This window comes from Salmo trutta, chromosome 17 (assembly GCF_901001165.1).
Source record: "Salmo trutta chromosome 17, fSalTru1.1, whole genome shotgun sequence".
Classification (NCBI taxonomy): Eukaryota; Metazoa; Chordata; class Actinopteri; order Salmoniformes; family Salmonidae; genus Salmo; species Salmo trutta.
The window spans coordinates 28,503,567-28,524,421 of record NC_042973.1 but is presented as its reverse complement, the minus strand read 5'-3'; the positions used below and the strand labels follow the sequence as shown (position 1 = coordinate 28,524,421).

Here is a 20,855-nt window from a genome sequence, read left to right as displayed (position 1 = left end):
AAAAAAAAAATAGAAAGCGGGAAAAATCGATATATTAGCCGCGAGGTTCAAAGCCTTGGAAAACAGTTGCGGCTTATAGTCCGGAATTTACGGTAAATGCATTTTTCATCCAGGAAAACTATTTGAAGGTATGTACTATTTTTAAATCCACAAATAAATGCTTCAATAAATAAAACACCAAATTAATTTTTTTTCCTATTTAAAATGTATTAAACTGGTGGATTATAAAAACTTTCATAAAGTTGTTATTAACCTGTGTAATTAATGCATTCACATATTCACACTGTTGTTTTGGATTTAAATGGAATGAAGACAATAGCAATATCAGGCTACATTTTTCCAGGAGTAACATTAACTGATTGGCACAAAAAGCACCTGATTGAAATGGATTGTGACTAATAAATATAAGTGGCAGCTTTGCTTTCTGGTGGGTGCTTATACAGTACCTTTAGAAAGCATTCACACCCCTCAACTTTTTCCACATTTGTTGTGTTACAGCTTGAATTTAAAATTGATTAAATTGACATTTTGTCACTGGCCTACACACACACACACACACACACACACAATACCCCATAATGTAAAGTGGAATGTTTTTCAAAATGTATATAAATTAATAAAAAATGAAAAGCTGAAATGTCAAATCAATAAGTATTCAACCACTTTATGGCAAGCCTAAATATACAGAAAAATATAAACGCAACATGCAACAATTTCAAAGATATTAGAGTTACAGTTCATATAAGGCATATAAGTTCATATAAGTCACAGATACCTTAAAATAAGGTAGGGGCGTGGAACATAAAACCAGTCAGTATCTGATGTGACCACCATTTGCCTTATGCAGCGCAACATCTCCTTCGCATAGAGTTGATCAGGCTGTTGATTGTGGCCTGTGGAATGTTATCCCACTCCTCTTCAATGGCTGTGGGAAGTTGCTGGATATTAGCTGGAACTGGAACACACTGTCGTACTAATTGATCCAGAGTATCCTAAACATGCTCAATGGGTGAGTATGCAAGCCATGGAAGAACTGGCCTTTCAACTTCCAGGAATTGTGTACAGATCCTTGCGACATGGGGCCGTGCATTGGGCTGAAACATAAGGTGATGACGGCTAATGAATGGCACAACAATGGGCCTCAGGATCTCGTCACGGTATCGCTGCATTCAAATTGCCATCAAAAAATGCAATTGTGTTTGTTATCCGTAGCTTATGCCTGCCCATACCATAACCCCACCATGGGGCGCTCTGCTTATTACATTGACATCAGCAAACCGCTCGCCCACATGACGCTATACACTTGGTCTGCGGATGTGAAGCCGGTTCGACATACTGGCAAATTCTCTAAACCAACGTTGGAGGTGGCTTTGGTAGAGAAATGAACATTATATTATATGGCAACAGCTCTGGTGGACATTCCTGCAGTCAGAATACCAATTGCACACTCCCTTAAAAGTTCTGTGGCATTGTGTTGTGTGACAAAACTGCACATTTTAGAGTGGCCTTTTGTCCCCAGCACAAGGTGCACTTGTGTAATGATCATGCTGTTGAATCAGCTTCTTGATATGCCACACCTGTCACGTGGATGGATTATCTTGGCATAGGAGAAATGCTCACTAACAGATGTAAACAAATTTGTGTAGAAACTTTCAGAGAAAAGCTTTTTGTGCGTATGGAAAATTTCTGGGATCTTTTATCTCAGCTCATGAAACATGTTGCGTTTATTTTTGTTCAGTATGTTCAGGAGTAGAAATTTGCTTAACAAGTCACAATAAATTGCATAAACTCAATGTGTGCAATAGTGTTTAACACTATTTTTTTTAAAATGACTACCTCATCTCTGTACCCCACACATACAAATGTCTGTATGTCCGAAACTGAATATCCATATTCAATTGCAGTTGTAAGGTTGTCACACAGCAAACGTGTTAAAATGTCTTCAAAATAATTAGCACAAAGAAGAAAGAACCATTGACTGGATAAGTCAGACATCTAATAAGGCACACAACATCTGAAACCATGAAGTCCAATGTCTGATAAAACACTTACAGAAATCCATACTACAACTTCAATCTTTTGTAAAGAAATGTTACACGGCAACACTTCCTTGATGACCTTTAAGCAGAACACTGATTTGGGATTTAAAGTGAAGTTAAGCATGAAGTCCATAGACATTCTTTCCCTGTATTATGTGTTTGGTTCGTTCAGACTGAGGGACACTTTCCTGGCTGCTAAAAGTGCTCCTAGGGCTTTCTGTGATGAGGCCTGTCCCAGAGTTGTTTGTGGTAGCTACAGCAGCAGGCACTCCAGTATCTTGTGTTTTGATATAAACAACATAAAAGACAGGCAGGATAATGCCTATCAGGAGCATGGCCACCACAGCGTTCCACCACTGGATGCCCCAGTCTGCTCCATAGCTGGTCAAGCGCTGGCCTCTGTAGCCCAGATTTTGTGGCCGCTCCACGGCCTCTAAAAAAAACACATCCTGTGCATCTGTGGTTTGAATCAGTCTCTCGATGTCATGATCCACTTCCTTGAGGAAGTCAGTGTACTCCTGTAGATGTGGCCTACCAGGGGAGCTGGCTGTAGGTCTGTCCTGTAGCTGAGGTGGTGGTGTGGATGAATTTGAGGTTCTGTGTTCTGTGTTAGCCTCAGTCAATAAGCTGTGTTTCTTCACAGGGATTTTGATTGATTTCAATGCAAACATATCCTGTTCCTGAATCAGGTTGTTCACCCTCTTTATGTCAGCCACCTGTTGAGAGGAAGAAGAGAGTCAATATTGGCATAATGTGAGCACACATTATCAGTAGCCTATGCAGACACATACAGGTAACTGCCAAAATAAAAACACGAGTACATGAGGGAAACGTTACTTTGAAAGAAGTTGCTTCCACACGGATGTGGTTCCTGAATTAAGCAATTAACATTCCATTATGCTTAGGGTCATGTATAAAATGCCCAGTTGCCAATTATTTTGGCTTCCAGGGCTAGAAGAAATCTCAATGACTTTGAAAGTGGGAGCATAGGGGGCTTAAAGGGTGTGTGTGTGGTCCCCGATTCAAATGTTAAAGATAGAAGTGCATCAGTCCACGAACCCCAAACCGAACCAAATGTAGCATGCATTGAATCACCGGATCACATTTTTTTGGGGGGCTCATATTACATTATTTTTACCTTCTAAAAACAAGCCTACCTCATCTTGTGTCAACTGACGCATCCTCTCCTTCAGTGTCAAACTGCATATAATGGTGTTGATATTGAGCTACAAGTAATTTTGCATGCTGAACAACCCCAGGCAATATCAGTAGCCTACTCAAAATGAGCACTGCCCAGCTTCGAGCGCTTACCAACGCAATGTAGGCTTGGGTGATGTTAGGCATTATTAGTCGAGTGCCAACTAAGGATATTAACGGTTAGCCGGTCATGCTTATCAGTCTTTAGGTTAATTTGCATAACTTTGTGGAATTAAAATTAGTTTAAGAATTAAACAAATCTCTGTCATGAAACAAGAACAGTGTCTTGGTCGAAAGTAAATATTTTGACGTTTGTTAACCTCTCTTGGGTAGTGGGCAGTATTTTCACATCCGGATAAAAAACTTACCTGATTTAATCTGGTTATTACTCCTGCCCAGAAACTAGAATATGCATATAATTGTTTGATTTGGATAGAAAACACCCTAAAGTTTCTAAAACTGTTTGAATGGTGTCTGTGAGTATAACAGACCTCATTTGGCAGGCCAAAACCTGAGAAGATTCTATACAGGAAGTTCCCTCTCTGACCATTTCTTGGCCTTCTATAGCCTCTTTATCAAAAACAGAGGATCTCTGCTGTAACGTGACATTTTCTAAGGCTCCCATAGGCTCTCAGAAGGCGCCAGAACGGGGAATGATGACTCTGCAGTCCCTGGCTGAAAAACAGTAGTGCATTTGGAAAGTGGTCGATCTGAGAACAATGACACGGATGCGCACGTGCACGTGAAGACACAATTTTCTTCTTTCAGTCTTTGAACGAAAACGTCTCCCGGTCGGAATATTATCGCTATTTTACGAGAGAAATCGCATAAAAATTGATTTTAAACAGCGTTTGACATGCTTCGAAGTACGGTAATGGAATATTTTGAATTTTTTTGTCACGACATGCGTCCGCGCGTCACCGTTCGGATAGGGACCTGAACGCAGAGGATATTTGAACATAACTATGGATTATTTTGAACCAAAACAACATTTGTGGTTGAAGTAGAAGTCCTGGGAGTTCTACTTCAACCAAAAAGCTATTGGGAGTTCTACCGAAAAACTATTTTAAAATCTGACACCGCGATTGCATAAAGGAGTTCTGTATCTATAATTCTTAAAATAATTATGTTTTTTGTGAACGTTTATCGTGAGTAATTTAGTAAATTCACCACAAGTTTTTGGTATGTTTGCTAGTTCTGAACGTCACATGCTAATGTAAAAAGCTGTTTTTTTATATAAATATGAACTTGATTGAACAAAACATGCATGTATTGTATAACAATGTCCTAGGAGTGTCATCTGATGAAGATCAAAGGTTAGTGCTGCATTTAGCTGTGGTTTTGGTTTTTGTGACATTATATGCTAGCTTGAAAAATGGGTGTGTGATTATTTCTGGCTGGGTACTCTCCTGACATAATCTAATGTTTTGCTTTCGTTGTAAAGCCTTTTTGAAATCGGACAATGTGGTTAGATTAACGAGAGTCTTGTCTTTAAAATGGTGTAAAATAGTCATATGTTTGAGAAATTGAAGTTATAGCATTTAAGGTTTTTGAATATCGCGCCACTCGATTCCACTGGCTGTTGACTAGGTGGGACGATTTCGTCCCACATATCCGAGAGAGGTTAACAGGTTAAAGGGGGTTGGTTAGTCTGCAACAATTGACAGATTTGCATCCCTACTGACAACCTATGTAATTTATTGTTAACTACGCTGTTGAAAATGGTGTTTTACAGAAATAAAAGTAAGCTACCGGAGACAACTCATCTGGCTATACCTGCTGAACAGGGCTTACAATAGAGTTTATTTTGATTGTTCCGGTTCACCATCAGAAATAGTTTTGCTTTAAACAATCAGTGTATATGGCCATTTTTAGATATGAAATGATCAACACTACCCTGTATAACGAGTACAGCAATCCCTTTTGTGAGGTGCAGTGCATGGCCGAAAACGAGAGGAAATCACTAAAAACTTCAGAACCATAAAAAGCATTCTGAGATGGTTTGAAATCTAAAGTTGTGCTATAATATGCTGTTCATCGACTACAGCTCAGCATTTAACACCATAGTACCCTCCAAACTCGTCATTAAGCTCACAAGGGTGCGTTCTCAGCCCTCTCCTGTACTCCCTGTTCACCCATGACTGCGTGGCCATGCACGCCTCCAACTCAAATCATCAAGTTTGCAGACGACATTACAGTGGTAGGCTTGATTACCAACAACGACGAGATGGCCAACAGGGAGGAGGTGAGGGCCCTCGGCGTGTGGTGTCAGGAAAATAACCTCACACTCAATGTCAACAAAACAAAGGAGATGATCGTGGACTTCAGGAAACAGCAGAGGGAGCAGCCCCCTATCCACATCGACGAAACAGTAGTGGAGAAGGTGGAAAGTTCCTCGGCATACACATCACTGAAAAACTGAAATGGTCCACCCACACAGACAGCGTGGTGAAGGCGGCACAGCAGCGCCTCTTCAACCTCAGGAGGCTGAAGAAATTCGGCTTGTCACCAAAAACACAAACTTTTACAGATGCACAATCGAGAGTATCCTGTCGGGCTGTATCACCGCCTGGTACGGCAACTGCTCCGCCCACAACAGTAAGGCTCTCCTGAGGGTAGTGAGGTCTGCACAACGCATCACCGATGGCAAACTACCTGCCCTCCAGGACACCTACACCACCCGATGTCACAGGAAGACCAAAAAGATCATCAAGGACAACAACCACCCGAGCCACTGCCTGTTTACCCTGCTATCATCCAGAAGGTCAGGTCAGTACTGGTGCATCAAAGCGGGGACCGAGAGACTGAAAAACAGCTTCTATCTCAAGGCCATCAGACTGTTAAACAGCCATCACTAACATTAAGTGGCTGCTGCCAACATACTGACTCATCTCTAGCCACTCTAATGAAAAAATGTATGTAATAAATGTATCACTAGCCACTTTATATAAATGTTTACATACCCTACATTACTCATCTCATATGTATATACTGTACTCTATACCATCTACTGAATTTTGCCTATGCCGTTTGGCCATCGCTCATATATTTTTATGTACATATTCTTATTCATTCCTTTACACTTGTGTGTATAAGGTGGTAGTTGTGAAATTGCTAGGTTAGATTACTTGTTAGATATTACTGCATGGTCGGAACTAGAAGCACAAGCATTTCGCTACACTCGCATTAACATCTGCTAACCATGTGTATGTGACAAATAAAATTAGATTTTGATTTAATATAGCACTATAGGCTATGTCAGGCTATGTCATAGCTCATTTGTAAAATATTGATACATTACTAGCTCAAACACTTTTTCTGCCTACATAGTACATACATAATTTACATTCACACAGACCGATCCAGCTCAGAGAGGTCTAGCTCATGAACCCCATCAGCAGAAGACTTGAATTTACAATGGAAAATGTATGTATTTATGCAAACGTTAATGCATCGAATCGATTCGTTCTCCAATCTAACCGAATCGCATCGAATTGTTTCAAGCTGAAACGTTTTGTTCCTTTATCGTAGCCAATGTATCTACATAGATACGTATTGAATCGTCTTGAAAGGGAAAGATGCACATCCCTAGTGTGTGTGTGTGTTTGTCATAAAATCTGAACCAAATTGAAAAGTTATGGGAGAATCAGGAGCAGCACCTGAGACCGCATTTTCCACCACCATCAACAAAACACCAGATTATGGAATTCTTTGTGGAAGAATGGTGTTGCATCCCTCCAATAGAGTTCTAGACACTAGTAGAATCTTTGCCAAGGCACATTGAAGCTGTTCTGGCAACACGTGGTGGCCCAATTCCCTATTAAGACACTTTATGCTGGTGTTTCCTTTATTTTGGCAGTCACCTATATGTACATTGCCTGACGTTAAGTGTACAGTACACTATGTACAGTTTGCTGACAGCAAATAAATGGGCTCCAGGACTTACCTTGCAGCCATATTGCAGAGCAAGTTTGTTGAGGTTGTCCCCAACCAATACATCCCTCTCCAGCAGCATGAGGCTGCCCAGTCTGTCCTGGTCCGGCTCCTGCCGCCCCCGGGGCCTAAGCGCCATCACATTGAACTCATCTTCCTCTGAAGAGCCTGCAGAGTCATTTGGCTGGCCGTTCCTGAACATGTACACCTGGCCATCTACACTAGCATGGACATCCACTGGGGCCTGGAAGGCCCGGGGAACAAGGTCTCCTCTCCACATCACAACTAGCTACTTTAGGTGGAAAGAAGACACAAAATTATCAAGTGTGATAAGGGTTTTATAATAAGTAGTTTGCCATGTAAAACTGCATACAAAAATACCTCAGACTGTCTGCACTAGCTATAGAAACAAATCACAAGTACATTGTTTGAACAGTAAGTTAGCCTAACTCTAATTCCCTTATTTTTTATATTCTTCATTAGCTCAACTGACATCAACTTTACAGCAATAAGTGTACCTTTACCAAAGCCACTTACAACCTCTCTAAATGGAGAGCTACCTATGCCTTTACTCAGCTATAGCTAGTCTACTCTTAGACAGTGTGTTACGCGAGATATGTGATAACGATATTTCCATACTTGACGTTACAGGGCAGCTTATACAAAATGCTTCCATAGATTGTTCAACTAACCTGCTCTTGGCGATACCTTTTTCGTTCTTGATTCGGGAAAAAGGTTATCCTTTAAAATGTCAGTGTCCAGTTGCAGATGGTTCTACAAAAAACGGAAAGATATTAAATCCATGTTTTGTACCACGTGAGGAGGTTCCTCGCCATCTTAGCTGCAGCACATCTAGCATTTCCCAGCATCTTTTCAGGGACTAGTCGTTTCCATGAGACACAGCAACGTGAAGATGACAGCACGTCACATTGCAACCAAAACAAAGGATGTACACACTCACTCGATACAAAACTTGGATTTAATATTAAATGAAATCCCAAGTTCCAGAAACTTTGGGAAACGGCAGCACTCCAAAAACGTTTTTGTTTTCATTTAGTACAAAAAGTTGTCGGCACCTAATTTCATGTCTTTTTGTCCTTTTAAAAAACTTTTTGGAGTGCTGCCATTTCCCAATGTTTCTTGAACCTAATTTGAAGTTAGTCATATGGCAGAGCAACCCAGCTATTAAAATGAGACAGCGCCCATGTTACCCACTCAACTCAAAGATATTAAATCCATGTGTTCTCTGGTTTTTGTAGAACCACCTGCAACTGGACACCGACATTTTAGATAAAACTTTTCCCCGAATCAAGAACAAAAGAAAGTATCTCCAAGAGCAGGTTAGTTGAAAAATATATGGTGGTGTTTTGTATATGCTAGCTACCTTGTAAAGTTAAGTGTGGAAACATTGCTAGCTAGTTATCGGATAACCCATTCATAGACCTTAACTGCTTTAGTGCCCATTGATGACAGTATCTTCTGGTCGTTCTGAATGTTAAAATGCACTGCTTGCGGTACGGTTTTGGAAACATAAGTAACATATTTTTCACATTAGCAGTAAATATTTTGTTCTTTTTAAGGCAAAATTACTATACAACTTTATAGGGTTAGGGTTCCCACTAGTGATGGGAAGTTTGCCTCTTTTTACTGACTGAGTCGGTCAGTCAAAAGAACGAATCGTTCGATTAATTTTGTTAATTTGAGTCAGTAATGCCCAGAGCAAGCAGAACCCCCTCCCGGTGAACTGAAAACTCAAGAGTCAGAATTCAGATAGTCTAGAGTTAAGAGCGTTGGGCCAGAAACCGAAAGGTTGCTGGTTTGAATCCCCAAGCCGGATAGATGACAAAATAATGACAAATCTGTCGTTGTGCCCTTGAGCAAGGCACTTAATCCTAATTGCTCTGGATAAGTGTGTCTGTTAAATGACTAAAATATAAAAATGTCCTTCACCATAGGGGGCTTATTGGAGCTGTCATCTATGACAGATTTGTAAAAGTGTGCTTTAAACAATGTACATTTGTTGATTGCTAGGCATACAAATAAGATTATTTCTTGATACAGTTCAAACAAGGTCTATTTGTGGTGGCCGCAACGGGACTAGATTGTGAACGACACTTGGTGGAATGCATTGCGAACTGCAGTCCCCCAAACGATTAGCTGCTTCATTACAGGAGTTCCCAAACTGAAGATTTTGACGATGGAGAATCCTCCTGGTTTAGACCTCACCGCTCGCCATCATACATAACTAGTCCAGGCTGCACCTCACAAAAGAATAGTTTGTAATGTGCCAATTTTGATTACAACGTGCGTAGCTCTAGTTGTTTTAACAGATTAGCCTAAAATGTTTTTCAGCTCAGATTTACTTGAGGCATATATATAATTCAGCATAGGCATAGTTTATAGGCCTAGTGTTTACATGTTTTTTATGTATTCATTTGGGTTCACAGTGTGGACCGAACAGAGGTCCCTGTACCGTATGAATAGGTGTACCTGTAACGTCGTTACCTCCCTACTATCTAGCATGCTCCGAACACCTGTGTGTAAGCATAACTGGTAGTGATGGGCATTCCGGCTCTTTTCAATGAGCCGGCTCGTTCGGCTCAGCTCACCAAAAAGAGACGGCTCTTTTGGCTCCCAAACGGCTCTTTAAAAAATATGTTTTGTATTTTTTCAAGTCAAACAGTTTGTGATAGTTTGACTATGATTGGTGTTAAAAAAAAATAAAAATGCATTGGTTTGTTATGAAAAAGAATGCTATTAAAACATTTGCATTTAAAGTATACATTTTTATGAATACTGCTCAAAAAAATAAAGGGAACACTTAAACACCACAATGTAACTCCAAGTCAATCACACTTCTGTGAAATCAAACTGTCCACTTAGGAAGCAACACCGATTGACAATAAATTTCACATGCTGTTGTGCAAATGGAATAGACAACAGGTGGAAATTATAGGCAATTAGCAAGACACCCCCAATAAAGGAGTGGTTCTGCAGGTGGTAACCACAGACCACTTCTCAGTTCCTATGCTTCCTGGCTGATGTTTTGGTCACTTTTGAATGCTGGCGGTGCTTTCACTCTAGTGGTAGCATGAGACGGAGTCAACAACCCACACAAGTGGCTCAGGTAGTGCAGCTCATCCAGGATGGCACATCAATGCGAGCTGTGGCAAGAAGGTTTGCTGTGTCTGTCAGCGTAGTGTCCAGAGCATGGAGGCGCTACCAGGAGACAGGCCAGTACATCAGGAGACGTGGAGGAGGCCGTAGGAGGGCAACAAGCCAGCAGCAGGACCGCTACCTCCGCCTTTGTGCAAGGAGGAGCACTGCCAGAGCCCTGCAAAATGACCTCCAGCAGGCCACAAATACGCATGTGTCTGCTCAAACGGTCAGAAACAGACTCCATGAGGGTGGTATGAGGGCCCGACGTCCACAGGTGGGGGTTGTGCTTACAGCCCAACACCGTGCAGGACGTTTGGCATTTGCCAGAGAATACCAAGATTGGCAAATTCGTCACTGGCGCCCGGTGCTCTTCACAAATGAAAGCAGGTTCACACTGAGCACGTGACAGATGTGACAGAGTCTGGAGACGCCGTGGAGAACGTCCTGCTGCCTGCAACATCCTCCAGCATGACCGGTTTGTCAGTGGGTCAGTCATGGTGTGGCATTTCTTTGGGGGGGCCGCACAGCCCTCCACGTGCTCGCCAGAGGTAGCCTGACTGCCATTAGGTACCGAGATGAGTTCCTCAGACCCCTTGTGAGACCATATGCTGGTGCGGTTGGCCCTGGGTTCCTCCTAATGCAAGACAATGCTAGACCTTATGTGGCTGGAGTGTGTCAGCAGTTCCTGCAAGAGGAAGGCATTGATGCTATGGACTGGCCCGCCCGTTCCCCAGACCTGAATCCAATTGAGCACATCTGGGACATCATGTCTCGCTCCATCCACCAACGCCACGTTGCACCACAGACTGTCCAGGAGTTGGCGGATGCTTTAGTCCAGGTCTGGGAGGAGATCCCTCAGGAGACCATCCGCCACCCCATCAGGAGCATGCCCAGGCATTGTAGGGAGGTCATACAGGCACGTGGAGGCCACACACACACACACTACTGAGCCTCATTTTGACTTGTTTTAAGGACATTACATCAAAGTTGGATCAGCCTGTAGTGTGGTTTTCCACTTTAATTTTGAGTGTGACTCCAAATCCAGACCTCCATGGGTTGATAAATTGGATTTCCATTGATTATTTTGGTGTGATTTTGTTGTCAGCACATTCAACTATGTAAACAAAAAAGTATTTAAGATTATTTCATTCATTCAGATCTAGGATGTGTTATTTTAGTGTTCCCTTTATTTTTTTGAGCAGTGTATATAAACAAAGTGCATATACATCTAACCATTCAAAACTAGTGCATATACATCTAACCATTCAAAACTAATACTATCTACAAAAAGCATAATAGTATATTGCACCATAAAGAAAAATAAAAAACAATGTGCAAAACTCTTTTCTCTCTCTTTTTTATTGCCATGTTATAACCAGCAGCACACAGCAATGCTGACCATATTTTGCTTTTGAGAGATTTTGTCCCGTTTGTCCTGTTTTCAAGAAGACCCTCTCAGAGGGAACAGATGTGACCAGTGTGCAGAGTCTCCCTGTCATGACTTTAGTAAGCCGTGGGTAGGCAGAGGCCTTGTTCTTCCACCAGCTCAGAGGATCTGCAGATCTTTGGAGGGGCTCCTCCAAATAGGATTGGACCTCCATTATGGCATCTGCTGAGGGATTCCTTTGTGCTGCATCCCCAGTTGCTCTCTCGTCAAACAGCATCCAAACAGCAGACGTTTGTGGCACTACTGCTGGTGCTTCTGCTCCATCTGATCCCTCTTCTCTGTTGCCCTGGTGCCTGAGCCAGCTGACTGCTGGGGCTGTCCCTCCCTGCTGCTGAGGCTATTCTTTGAAGAGCCTCACCAATCGCTCTGGCATCACTGAAGGCTAACTTCTTAAACCTGGGGTCAAGTGCAGCGGTTTCTGATAGCATGTGATTATATTCCATTCTGTGGAACTTTCTGTCAATTGATGAACATAGGGTGTCCATCAACTCTGTCACATGTCCTGTGGTTACATTTTCTTCTCTCTGGCGGCTGGCTGTGATTCACTGCAGACCCTTAAACAGGAGTATCATTTTTGAGGTTGTCACATAGCTGAAAAGAGAACAGTAATTTATTAGTTCAGGTTCATGTTTTGTCTACTGATACTACATTCTCATCTACATATATAATACTGGATTAAATAATGATGTAGTAATAACTGCTTACTGTACTGATTTCCACTGATCTCCACAGTGACCTGCTCAAAGGGTTCCAGGACTCTGCACACCTCCTCCACCACCTCCCATTCCTCTTGGGTCAGAGCATCAACAGGTGCATTGACAATGGCCAGGGTAGAGATGATGGCATCCTTTGACTCAAGAAGCCGCTTCAACATATACAATGTTGAATTCCACCTTGTAGTGCAGTCTTGTTTAGACCTCAGCTCAGGCATCCCCATCTGGCGTTGTGTAGACTTTAGTTTTTCAGCACCTACTGTGCTCCTGTGGAAGCATTCCACAGCTGCTTTCACTTTGTCCACAGTGGGTTTCATCAACTTCAGAGCATCTCTTACAATCAGGTTGATTGTGTGGGCAAGATATGGATGATGGGTCCATTTTAAAATGTATGGCTTTGGTTATGTTAGCTGCATTGTCGTTAACACAACAGACCACTTTTCCATCTACTTGTCATTGTCTGGCCACTCAACAGTTCCTCTGCCAAGTTATCTGAGGTGTCTGTTGCTGAACTAAAAGCAGTCCAGAAGACAGCTAGACATCGAAAAATCTTCAATGAAGTGATATGTAACAAGTGGTTACCCTTGATGTCCAGCAGTCTGTGGTAAGGCTAACTGCAGTAGCTTTTTGGACTCTTTCCCTCACTGAATCCTGTGTGCTCTCGTACAGTTGTGGAATAAGTGACTTTGAAAGGGTTTTCCTGCTTGGAATTGCATACATTGGATTTAGAGTATTGCTACAATTTCTAAAACCTCTGTCCTCCACGATCGAAAATGGCTGGAAATCGGTGGCAATCATTTTAGCCAATGCAATATCAATTTGGCCTTGTTTTGCTACAGACATAGACTTTGGCATAGAGTGGTCCATAGAAGACTGCATTGCTGTGGGTCACGGAGTAGGCCTACTTGACTGAGTGGATACATCTCCACGTGTGGAGGTGCTGGCTCCACCACTATCACTAGCAGGCCCGCTAGTATCTCGAAGCTCCGCTACAGCTACCTTCACAGTTGGGTGCACAGTTCGCATATGCCGGTGTAGGTTGTGCGTAGAACCGGCTTTATATGAGATTTTGTTTTGGCAAATTATACACTGTGCTCTAACATTGTCTACATTATTAAAATGCAACCAAATGCTACTGTGCTTCTGACTCATTTTCCAGCTGTCCTTCCTCCCTCTACTCGGCTGCTAAATGTGTGACTGAGTGAGTTGGCTCGGCCCTCCCTCACGCATCTTTGGTTCATTGGTTGACACTGTGTGTCTGACTGACAGGAACAACATGTGAGAAGTCTTAGAAGACAGAACGAATGTGTGTGCTCTTGAGCATTGGGCTATATATATATATATATATTTTTTTTTTAAGTCGTTCTTTGAATTAGTTAATTCTATTAATTTAAATATTTTGATTATTCATATCTTAATTGTTTTATAAATAGATTCGGCTCTTCTGATATGCGAGCCGGCTCCCAAAGTTCACCTACAAGAGCCGGCTCTTAGACCCATCACTAATACCTGGAGAGTAAGTGTAGTTCGTCAACTGGAGGCACACACAGCTTGTGGATTTGTGCAAAACTACTACAGTAAGTATCTTTATTTGAAAAACATTCTCGCCGACATGACATAAGCGGCACATCAGCATATGTTTCGAAAACAATGATTAGACGTTTCTAAACCTTTAAACACAACTTCGAAATTGTAGTTCACATGGAGCCAACCGTGGGCGAATGTTACCGCTAAAACCTCTATACTATGTAAAGTTAAGGGTTTTCGAGAGCTAGCTAGTTATCACATATGTCGCGTTACGTAACACATTTAAAGTACCTAGTCAGACCATGCAAAGTTGCATACATGCAACAGACATACAATCCTGAAACTAGTCTCGATGTGTTGTGAATTAGCTGAGAAATCTCAACTCCAGGTAGATACATAACTACCTGGAGTTGAGATTTGTCGTCTAGCTGCTGTACCTACTAGTTATACATGTGACTAGCTAACGTTAACTTCATGTCTGACCTGTTGCTTCATAAAAACTATGACAATCTTTAGCTAGCTACTATACATACTATCAACACGAAAACAGATTAACAAAATAACCAGCAAGTTGCGTGGCGACTGGTACGTAGCTAGTAACAGCTAGCTGTTCAAGTTAGCTAACAGGCCGAATATATTTTGACCTTGCACACTTAACTTTACTTACTTCACTCACGGACTGTGGACGTGACATAGCCAAATTTACCTAACACATTGCAGTAGCTAGCTTGAACCAAATGTTTATCAATCAATCTGAAAAATAAAATGTACAATTATTCATATCAGATTGGCTAATAAGGTTTGCGCATGCAACTCACCTTAAAAGTAACTCGTCCAGTTTTCCCATAGTGTCAATTCTCACTTTTTACAGAACTGCAAAGACGGGACTCTCCTTTCAGCGTTGGGAAATACAGTCTAAGGCATAGTTTTTCTTCTTCGTGTAGTTTTCCGGCAGACAATGCTTTGTTCGTTTTTCTTCTTCGATGAGGTTTAACGTCGGTTGGCATCCAATGTTGAATTACCGCCACCTACTAGAATGGAGTATAACTCCCTTATACTTTGCTTGATTTTTTTATTTATTAAATAAACTACAATCTAAAACTACAGTCACCCCAAAAAATATTTATCTAAAAAATAAGCACTGTACTTCACTATTTAGTCCTACTTCAGGCCAACAGCCTTGAAAGGATGGGACACCACCACTCAAAACACCCTGTAACTCTGATGTCAGGTCAAGCACACCCAAATACCTCTCTGCACCTGCCACCACAACATCAATTTTCTGCAACTTATGTTCCATCCCTATGTAGTAGAGTGATGTTGTTCCCCTAGATTATGCACCAAGTTGCACGCAAGGACAGTTCAAGTAGGCCAGGGCAAGAGGGGATGTTAATAAGTTAGTAACAATAATAATAATTCAATGTGTTTTCTTTATTTAATTACAGCAGCATAGTTAATGTTATTTTTCGGTGTACAAACATTTTTTGATATCTATATTGTAAATACACCTAATTGTAAAAGTTTGTATATTTTGGTTTGGTCCATCGCGGGTTATCCGTACTTACGGACCCTTTTATCGTTCTCTTTTGCCGGACCTTCAGCTAGCAAGGTATGTTGTCCTTGGCGCCGTAATTTGGCAATATAAAACTGTGGTAAAGTTACATAAAGTGCTGTTACGCAATTATAGAGTTTGTTACAATGTGAACAATTATAAAGATTTATGTTAACTTTCACCAAGCTCGCTAATTAGGGTACCTATTGTAACTCGGGAGTATTTGGGACCGTGTTTGAGTGAGTTGCTATGTGGTCACGCAGGTGCCCGAGAGCTGTGACTGCACCGAGGGCTAACCTATTTTGTGTTGTCTCTTCGTGTGCAGGTATGTCTTTTATTTTGTTCCGAATATGTTGTATATAATTTTAACTGTATTGTATAGTGTGCTGATGGGCACTGAATGTATGTATGCAGTTCCCGCTCTTTTGCCGGACCTTCAGCTAGCAAGGTGCCTGAGAGCTGTGACTGCACCGAGGGCTAACCTATTGTGTGTTGTCTCTTCGTGTGCAGGACCAATAAACATGATTCAACCATCATAATTCCAGTTGTGGCAGTGTCCTGATTAAAAGTACACAACGCAGAACGAACCACGCTACACCTATAGTACAGTTGATCACCATTGCTATAAATGCAAAAAATTAAATCTTACTGAAACATATATCACTTGTTGGTTTATCACTCTGTACTGGTACAGATCTACTACTCACACCACTCCTCTCAGGATCCCTCCCCCTTGACCCATCTTCCTCTACTTTCTTCACTGCCTCAGCATATGACAACTTCTGCACAACTCGAACCCTGGAAACCTCAACCTGCCTCTCTCGGACACGATATTTCTGATCCCCAGCCCCATGGGCACCCCTACAATTAACACATACCACTACTTTCCTCAATGCTACACACTCCTTTTATCTCATGCCCTTTTACACACTTCTAACACCTCGGAATCTCCCTCCTACATACTGCTGCAACATGACCATAAACTTGGCCCCTGAAATAACTTAGTGGGATCGGAAAACAAAAGCATTCACAGAATAACTTCTATACCCTAGCATGACTTTATCCGGCAAACCCTCTGCTTCAAAACTCAGAACGACAGACAGGGTCTTCACAGTCTCGCGCTCCTCGCCTCCATGTCTGCGTCGCACCAAACTTCAGTAGATCCACCTCCACACTCAACGCCACCCCAGTTAACACTCCTTTCAGTGGCGCTCTGCTCTGGAGAGAAAGGAGCACACAGCTCTAGTCCCGAGTCGCGAAACACACAATGCCCTCTCCCTCTGAGCAGCAGACACACAAACACAAAAAAAAAACATAAGTCAATTTCTGGATACTTTGACCTAATTGACAGATCCCAGCTCCTTCTTCACTCAGCTTCATACCACAAATAGATTGGCCGAAAGGCATGGATCCACTTTCTTCACAAATCATGCTCCCACTGGGCCAGAGTCATTTTGGACATTTGCTTGATACTTGGAGCAAGGCTCGGAAGCCTTGACCTCACCTGTCAGCGCAGGTTCTTCCTATTCACTTTTGTCAGGTTCAATTTCCATTGACTGCTCAGGGTTTTCAGGAGAGGAGCATGTACTGTACTTCAGAAAGTATTCATACCCCTTGACTTATTCCACATTTTGTTGTGTTACTGCCTGAATTCAAAATTGATTAAATAACAAGAGTGAGAACATGCTTTTAGAAATGTTTGCAAATTTATTGAAAATGAAATACAGAAATATAACATTTATATAAGTATTCACACACCTGAGTCAATACTTTGTAGAAGCACCTTTGGCAGCAATTACAGCTGTGAGTCTTTCTTGATAAATCTCAGAGCTTCCCACACCTGGATAGGGCAACATTTGCCCATTTATTATTTTTAAAATTCTCTGTCAAATTGGTTGCTTAACATTGCTAGACAACCATTTTCAGGGCTAGCCATAGATTTTCAACAAAATTTTACTCAAAACTGTAACTCGGCCACTCCGGAACATTCACTGTCTTCTTTGTAAGCAACTCCAGTGAACATTTGGCCTTGTGTTTTAGATTATTGTCCTGCTGAAAGGTCAATTAATCTCAGAGTGTCTGGTGGAAAACTGACTGAACCAGGTTTTCCTCTAGGATTTTGCCTGTGCTGAGCTCCATTCCATTTATTTTTTAACCTGAACAACTCCCCAGTCCTTAATGATTACAAGCATGCCCATAATATGATGCAGCCACCACTATGCTTGAAAATATGGAGAGTGGTACTCAGTAATGTAATCAGTAATGTGTTGTATTGGATTTGCCCCAAACATAACAATTTGTGTTTAGGACAATTAGTTTTGCATTATTACTTCAGTGCTTTGTTGCAAACAGGATGCATGTTTTGTAAATGTTTTATTCTGTTTAGGCTTCCTTGTATTCACTCTGTCAATTAGCTTAGTAACGTGGAGTAACTACAATGTTGTTGACCCACCCTCAGTTTTCTTATATCACAGCCATTCAACTCTGTAACTGTTTTAAAGTCACCATTGGCCTCATGGTGAAATTCCTGAGTGGTTTCCTTCCTTTCCGGCAACTGAGTTTGGAAGGAGGCCTGTATCTTTGTAGTGACTAGGTGTATTGATACACCATCCAATGTGTAATTAATAACTTCACCATGCTCAAAGGGATATTCAATGTCTGTTTTTTTTATAGCAATCTACCAATCTTGGCGATGCACTGGAAAACCTCTCTGGCCTTTTTGGTTGAATCTGCGTTTGAAATTCACTGCTCAACTGAGGGACCTTACAATTATCTGTATGTGTGGGGTACAGAGATGAGGTAGTGATTCAAAAATCATGTTCAACACTATTATTGCGCACAGAGTCCATGCAACTTATTATGTAACTTGTTAAGCAATTTGTTTTAGGCTTGGGGGTTGAATACTTATTGACTCATGACATTTCAGGTTTTTAATGTTAATTAATTTGTAATACAATTTGAAAAACACAATTCCACTTTGACATTATGGGGTATTGTGTGTAGGCCAGTGACAAAAAATATAAATTTAATTCATTTTAAATTCAAGCTGTAACACAACAAAATGTGGAAAGTCAAGGAGTGTGAATGCTTTCTGAAGGTACTGTTATTATCTTTCCTGTACCTGACTCAAAGGAGAAAGTACACAGCTTGTATTTCGCAGACATCAGTTTGTAAGATTTGTACCTCACGCCCTTCTTTCGGGCCTCGTGTAACGTCACCATCCACCATCTTCCTCCAACCCCACCCCTGTCCTCGCCGACTAAGCATAAGCAGACCAAGAGAGGAGTTTTTGTATGGGGGACAATGAGAGAGTGTCAAATTTGATCAATATAAAAGTGACTAATTATTTTGATGAGGCTTATTTGATTGAATAGATCAATAGACGTTTCATAATGCTTAGGTTGTTACAAGTGTATTAATATGTTTTCTACATGGCTAGCTAGAATGTTCCCGCCTGATCTCGCCTCCTCCCAACTGCCTTTCACCTTTGCGGACATGTATTCCCATATGTTAGAGTGGTCGGTTGACCAGCTTGTCAATATGATAGATGCATCTTTTCAGACACACAGCACAGACAGCCATATTGACTGCCTCGACCACTGCCTGTCCCAATGATTCAGATATTTTATAATTCCTCTATGGAAAATGTTAGGTTGGGGGTAAAGAATCTGATCCTAGGTCTGTGGTGCACGCACACAATTGCAGAGTAGTAGGGTAAAGTGACAAAATATGCACCGATCACAATATAGATTTCATCAATGTTGGCAAGTAGGGTGAAGGTACTGCCCCATCTTTATGAGAACTTCTCTGGGGAAAGAACGCTACACTTGATGCCTCCAAGTGCAGAAGGAAAGGGCATTTTATCAATTCGATTTCCTCACCACCTGCATCCTCTCTCCTCCATCCTCTCTCACCTCCTTTTGGAAAATGTCAAAGGTAATTGAGGACAGTTGGCGAGGAGAGTGAACTTGGATGGAAATGTACTTGCTTGAAGCAAAGAGGAAGAGGCAAAGCAAGGATAACTGGGTCCAAAATATTTTTTCTCCAGCAGGTGGCAATTTTAGTTTTTTTTTGCTCACAAAGGAGTTTTTGTATGGAGGTCAATGAGTGTCAAATTTGGTCAACAAAAATGTAATGGCTTATTTGCTACATGTGGCTTATTTGGCCTAATATAAGTTTTAGTAATGCTTAGGTTGTTATGAGTGTACTGATATAAGTAGGACACGTGACATCCCGGCGACTTTGAGAAAAAACACTTTATATCGGAGTTGTGTATGTTGTTCACACGCGTATCTGCCCTCTCATTGGCTAGAATGGTCCCACCTGATCTTGCTTCCTCCCGACTGCCTTCCATTTTTTAAAGAAATGTAGAGCGGCTACTTGAGTATCTGATAATCTGTGCTTCAAATGAGACAGTCCTTCTCCACTCCCGCATCATTAGGCAAATTACATTTACAGGGGTGGGTCCCAAAATAAATGTGTCAATTGATCAAAACAAATTAAGTTAGTTGTGCAATACACTTTATAGATAAAACAATAAGTAGCATATTGTTTTTAAACATGTGCATGTTTTTCTGTGACAAAACAAAAGCTGATTCAAAGGGGGTGTGGCAGATTTCAAAACTCTTCTTCGGTAGGATACACATGAGTATCCTCGATAAAAGGTGGCTATCGAGGAAGGGAGGACACTCCTCTGTTTGCCTACTAACGAACTGACACCCTCCTCGACTACTGAACCACTTATTGGTGACCCGGAGTCACAGCAGAGAGAGGATGGAGGGTGGTCTTTTGACCAAACGAGAAAACCCCTGTAACAGTTTAAGCCAATCATACTGTAAAAGGCATTAATTGAATCATGTTATTCTCAGTCAAACCAGTTACTTACTGTTCAGTCAGGAAATACACATTTTGAGGTAAAAGAGTGAAATTACTTTGACAGGGTGAGATTCTCGATTACTGAATGAACTATTTCATGTTGTCTTGCCTTCCCTGTGGATAGTTTTCAATGCAATGAAATACTTGTGTTTCTTCACGTCAGTAAGAAAATATCATCAGTTTACCTGTGTCACATCCCCCAGGACTGTAACCAGAGAGGAAGAAGTGAAGCAAGAGGGTTTAGTCCGCCAAAAAAACACGAAATTAGGATAAAAATTTTTATGGAGGTCAATGAGAGTGTCGAGTTTGGTCAACAAAAAATGTTATTTCTAATTTGCTACTTGAGGCTTATTTGATCGAAGAGAAGTTTAGTAATGCTTAGGTTGTTACGAATGCACTGATATAACTGAACA

General features: G+C 41.4%; 1 protein-coding gene across 3 annotated transcripts; it reads right to left on the bottom strand.

Moving 5' to 3' along the window:
• Positions 1–1,797: 1,797 nt before the first annotated feature.
• LOC115151983 (lysM and putative peptidoglycan-binding domain-containing protein 4-like) lies at positions 1,798–14,964 on the bottom strand. Of its 3 annotated transcripts, XM_029696385.1 has the most exons (4): positions 14,834–14,955; positions 7,862–7,943; positions 7,183–7,461; positions 1,798–2,755 (listed from the first exon to the last, which is right to left on the bottom strand). In XM_029696385.1, exons 3-4 carry the CDS (start codon positions 7,447–7,449, stop codon positions 2,156–2,158), a joined length of 867 nt encoding a protein of 288 aa, XP_029552245.1. In that variant the 5' UTR covers positions 7,450–7,461; positions 7,862–7,943; positions 14,834–14,955; the 3' UTR covers positions 1,798–2,155. The 3 variants fall into 3 exon arrangements, with proteins under 3 accessions (XP_029552245.1, XP_029552246.1, XP_029552244.1); XM_029696386.1 differs by lacking the exon at positions 7,862–7,943 and having other exon boundaries at positions 7,183–7,458; positions 14,834–14,964; XM_029696384.1 differs by lacking the exon at positions 7,862–7,943.
• Between the last annotated feature and the right edge of the window lie 5,891 nt (positions 14,965–20,855).

Bases quoted from the DNA above. Each gene is read 5' to 3' on its own strand.
- LOC115151983 (XM_029696386.1), bottom strand. From the start codon at position 7,449: ATGTGGAGAGGAGACCTTGTTCCCCGGGCCTTCCAGGCCCCAGTGGAT. The intron at 2,756-7,182 runs GTAAGTCCTGGA...TCCTCTCAACAG, and splicing joins CTCTGCAATATGGCTGCAAG to GTGGCTGACATAAAGAGGGT.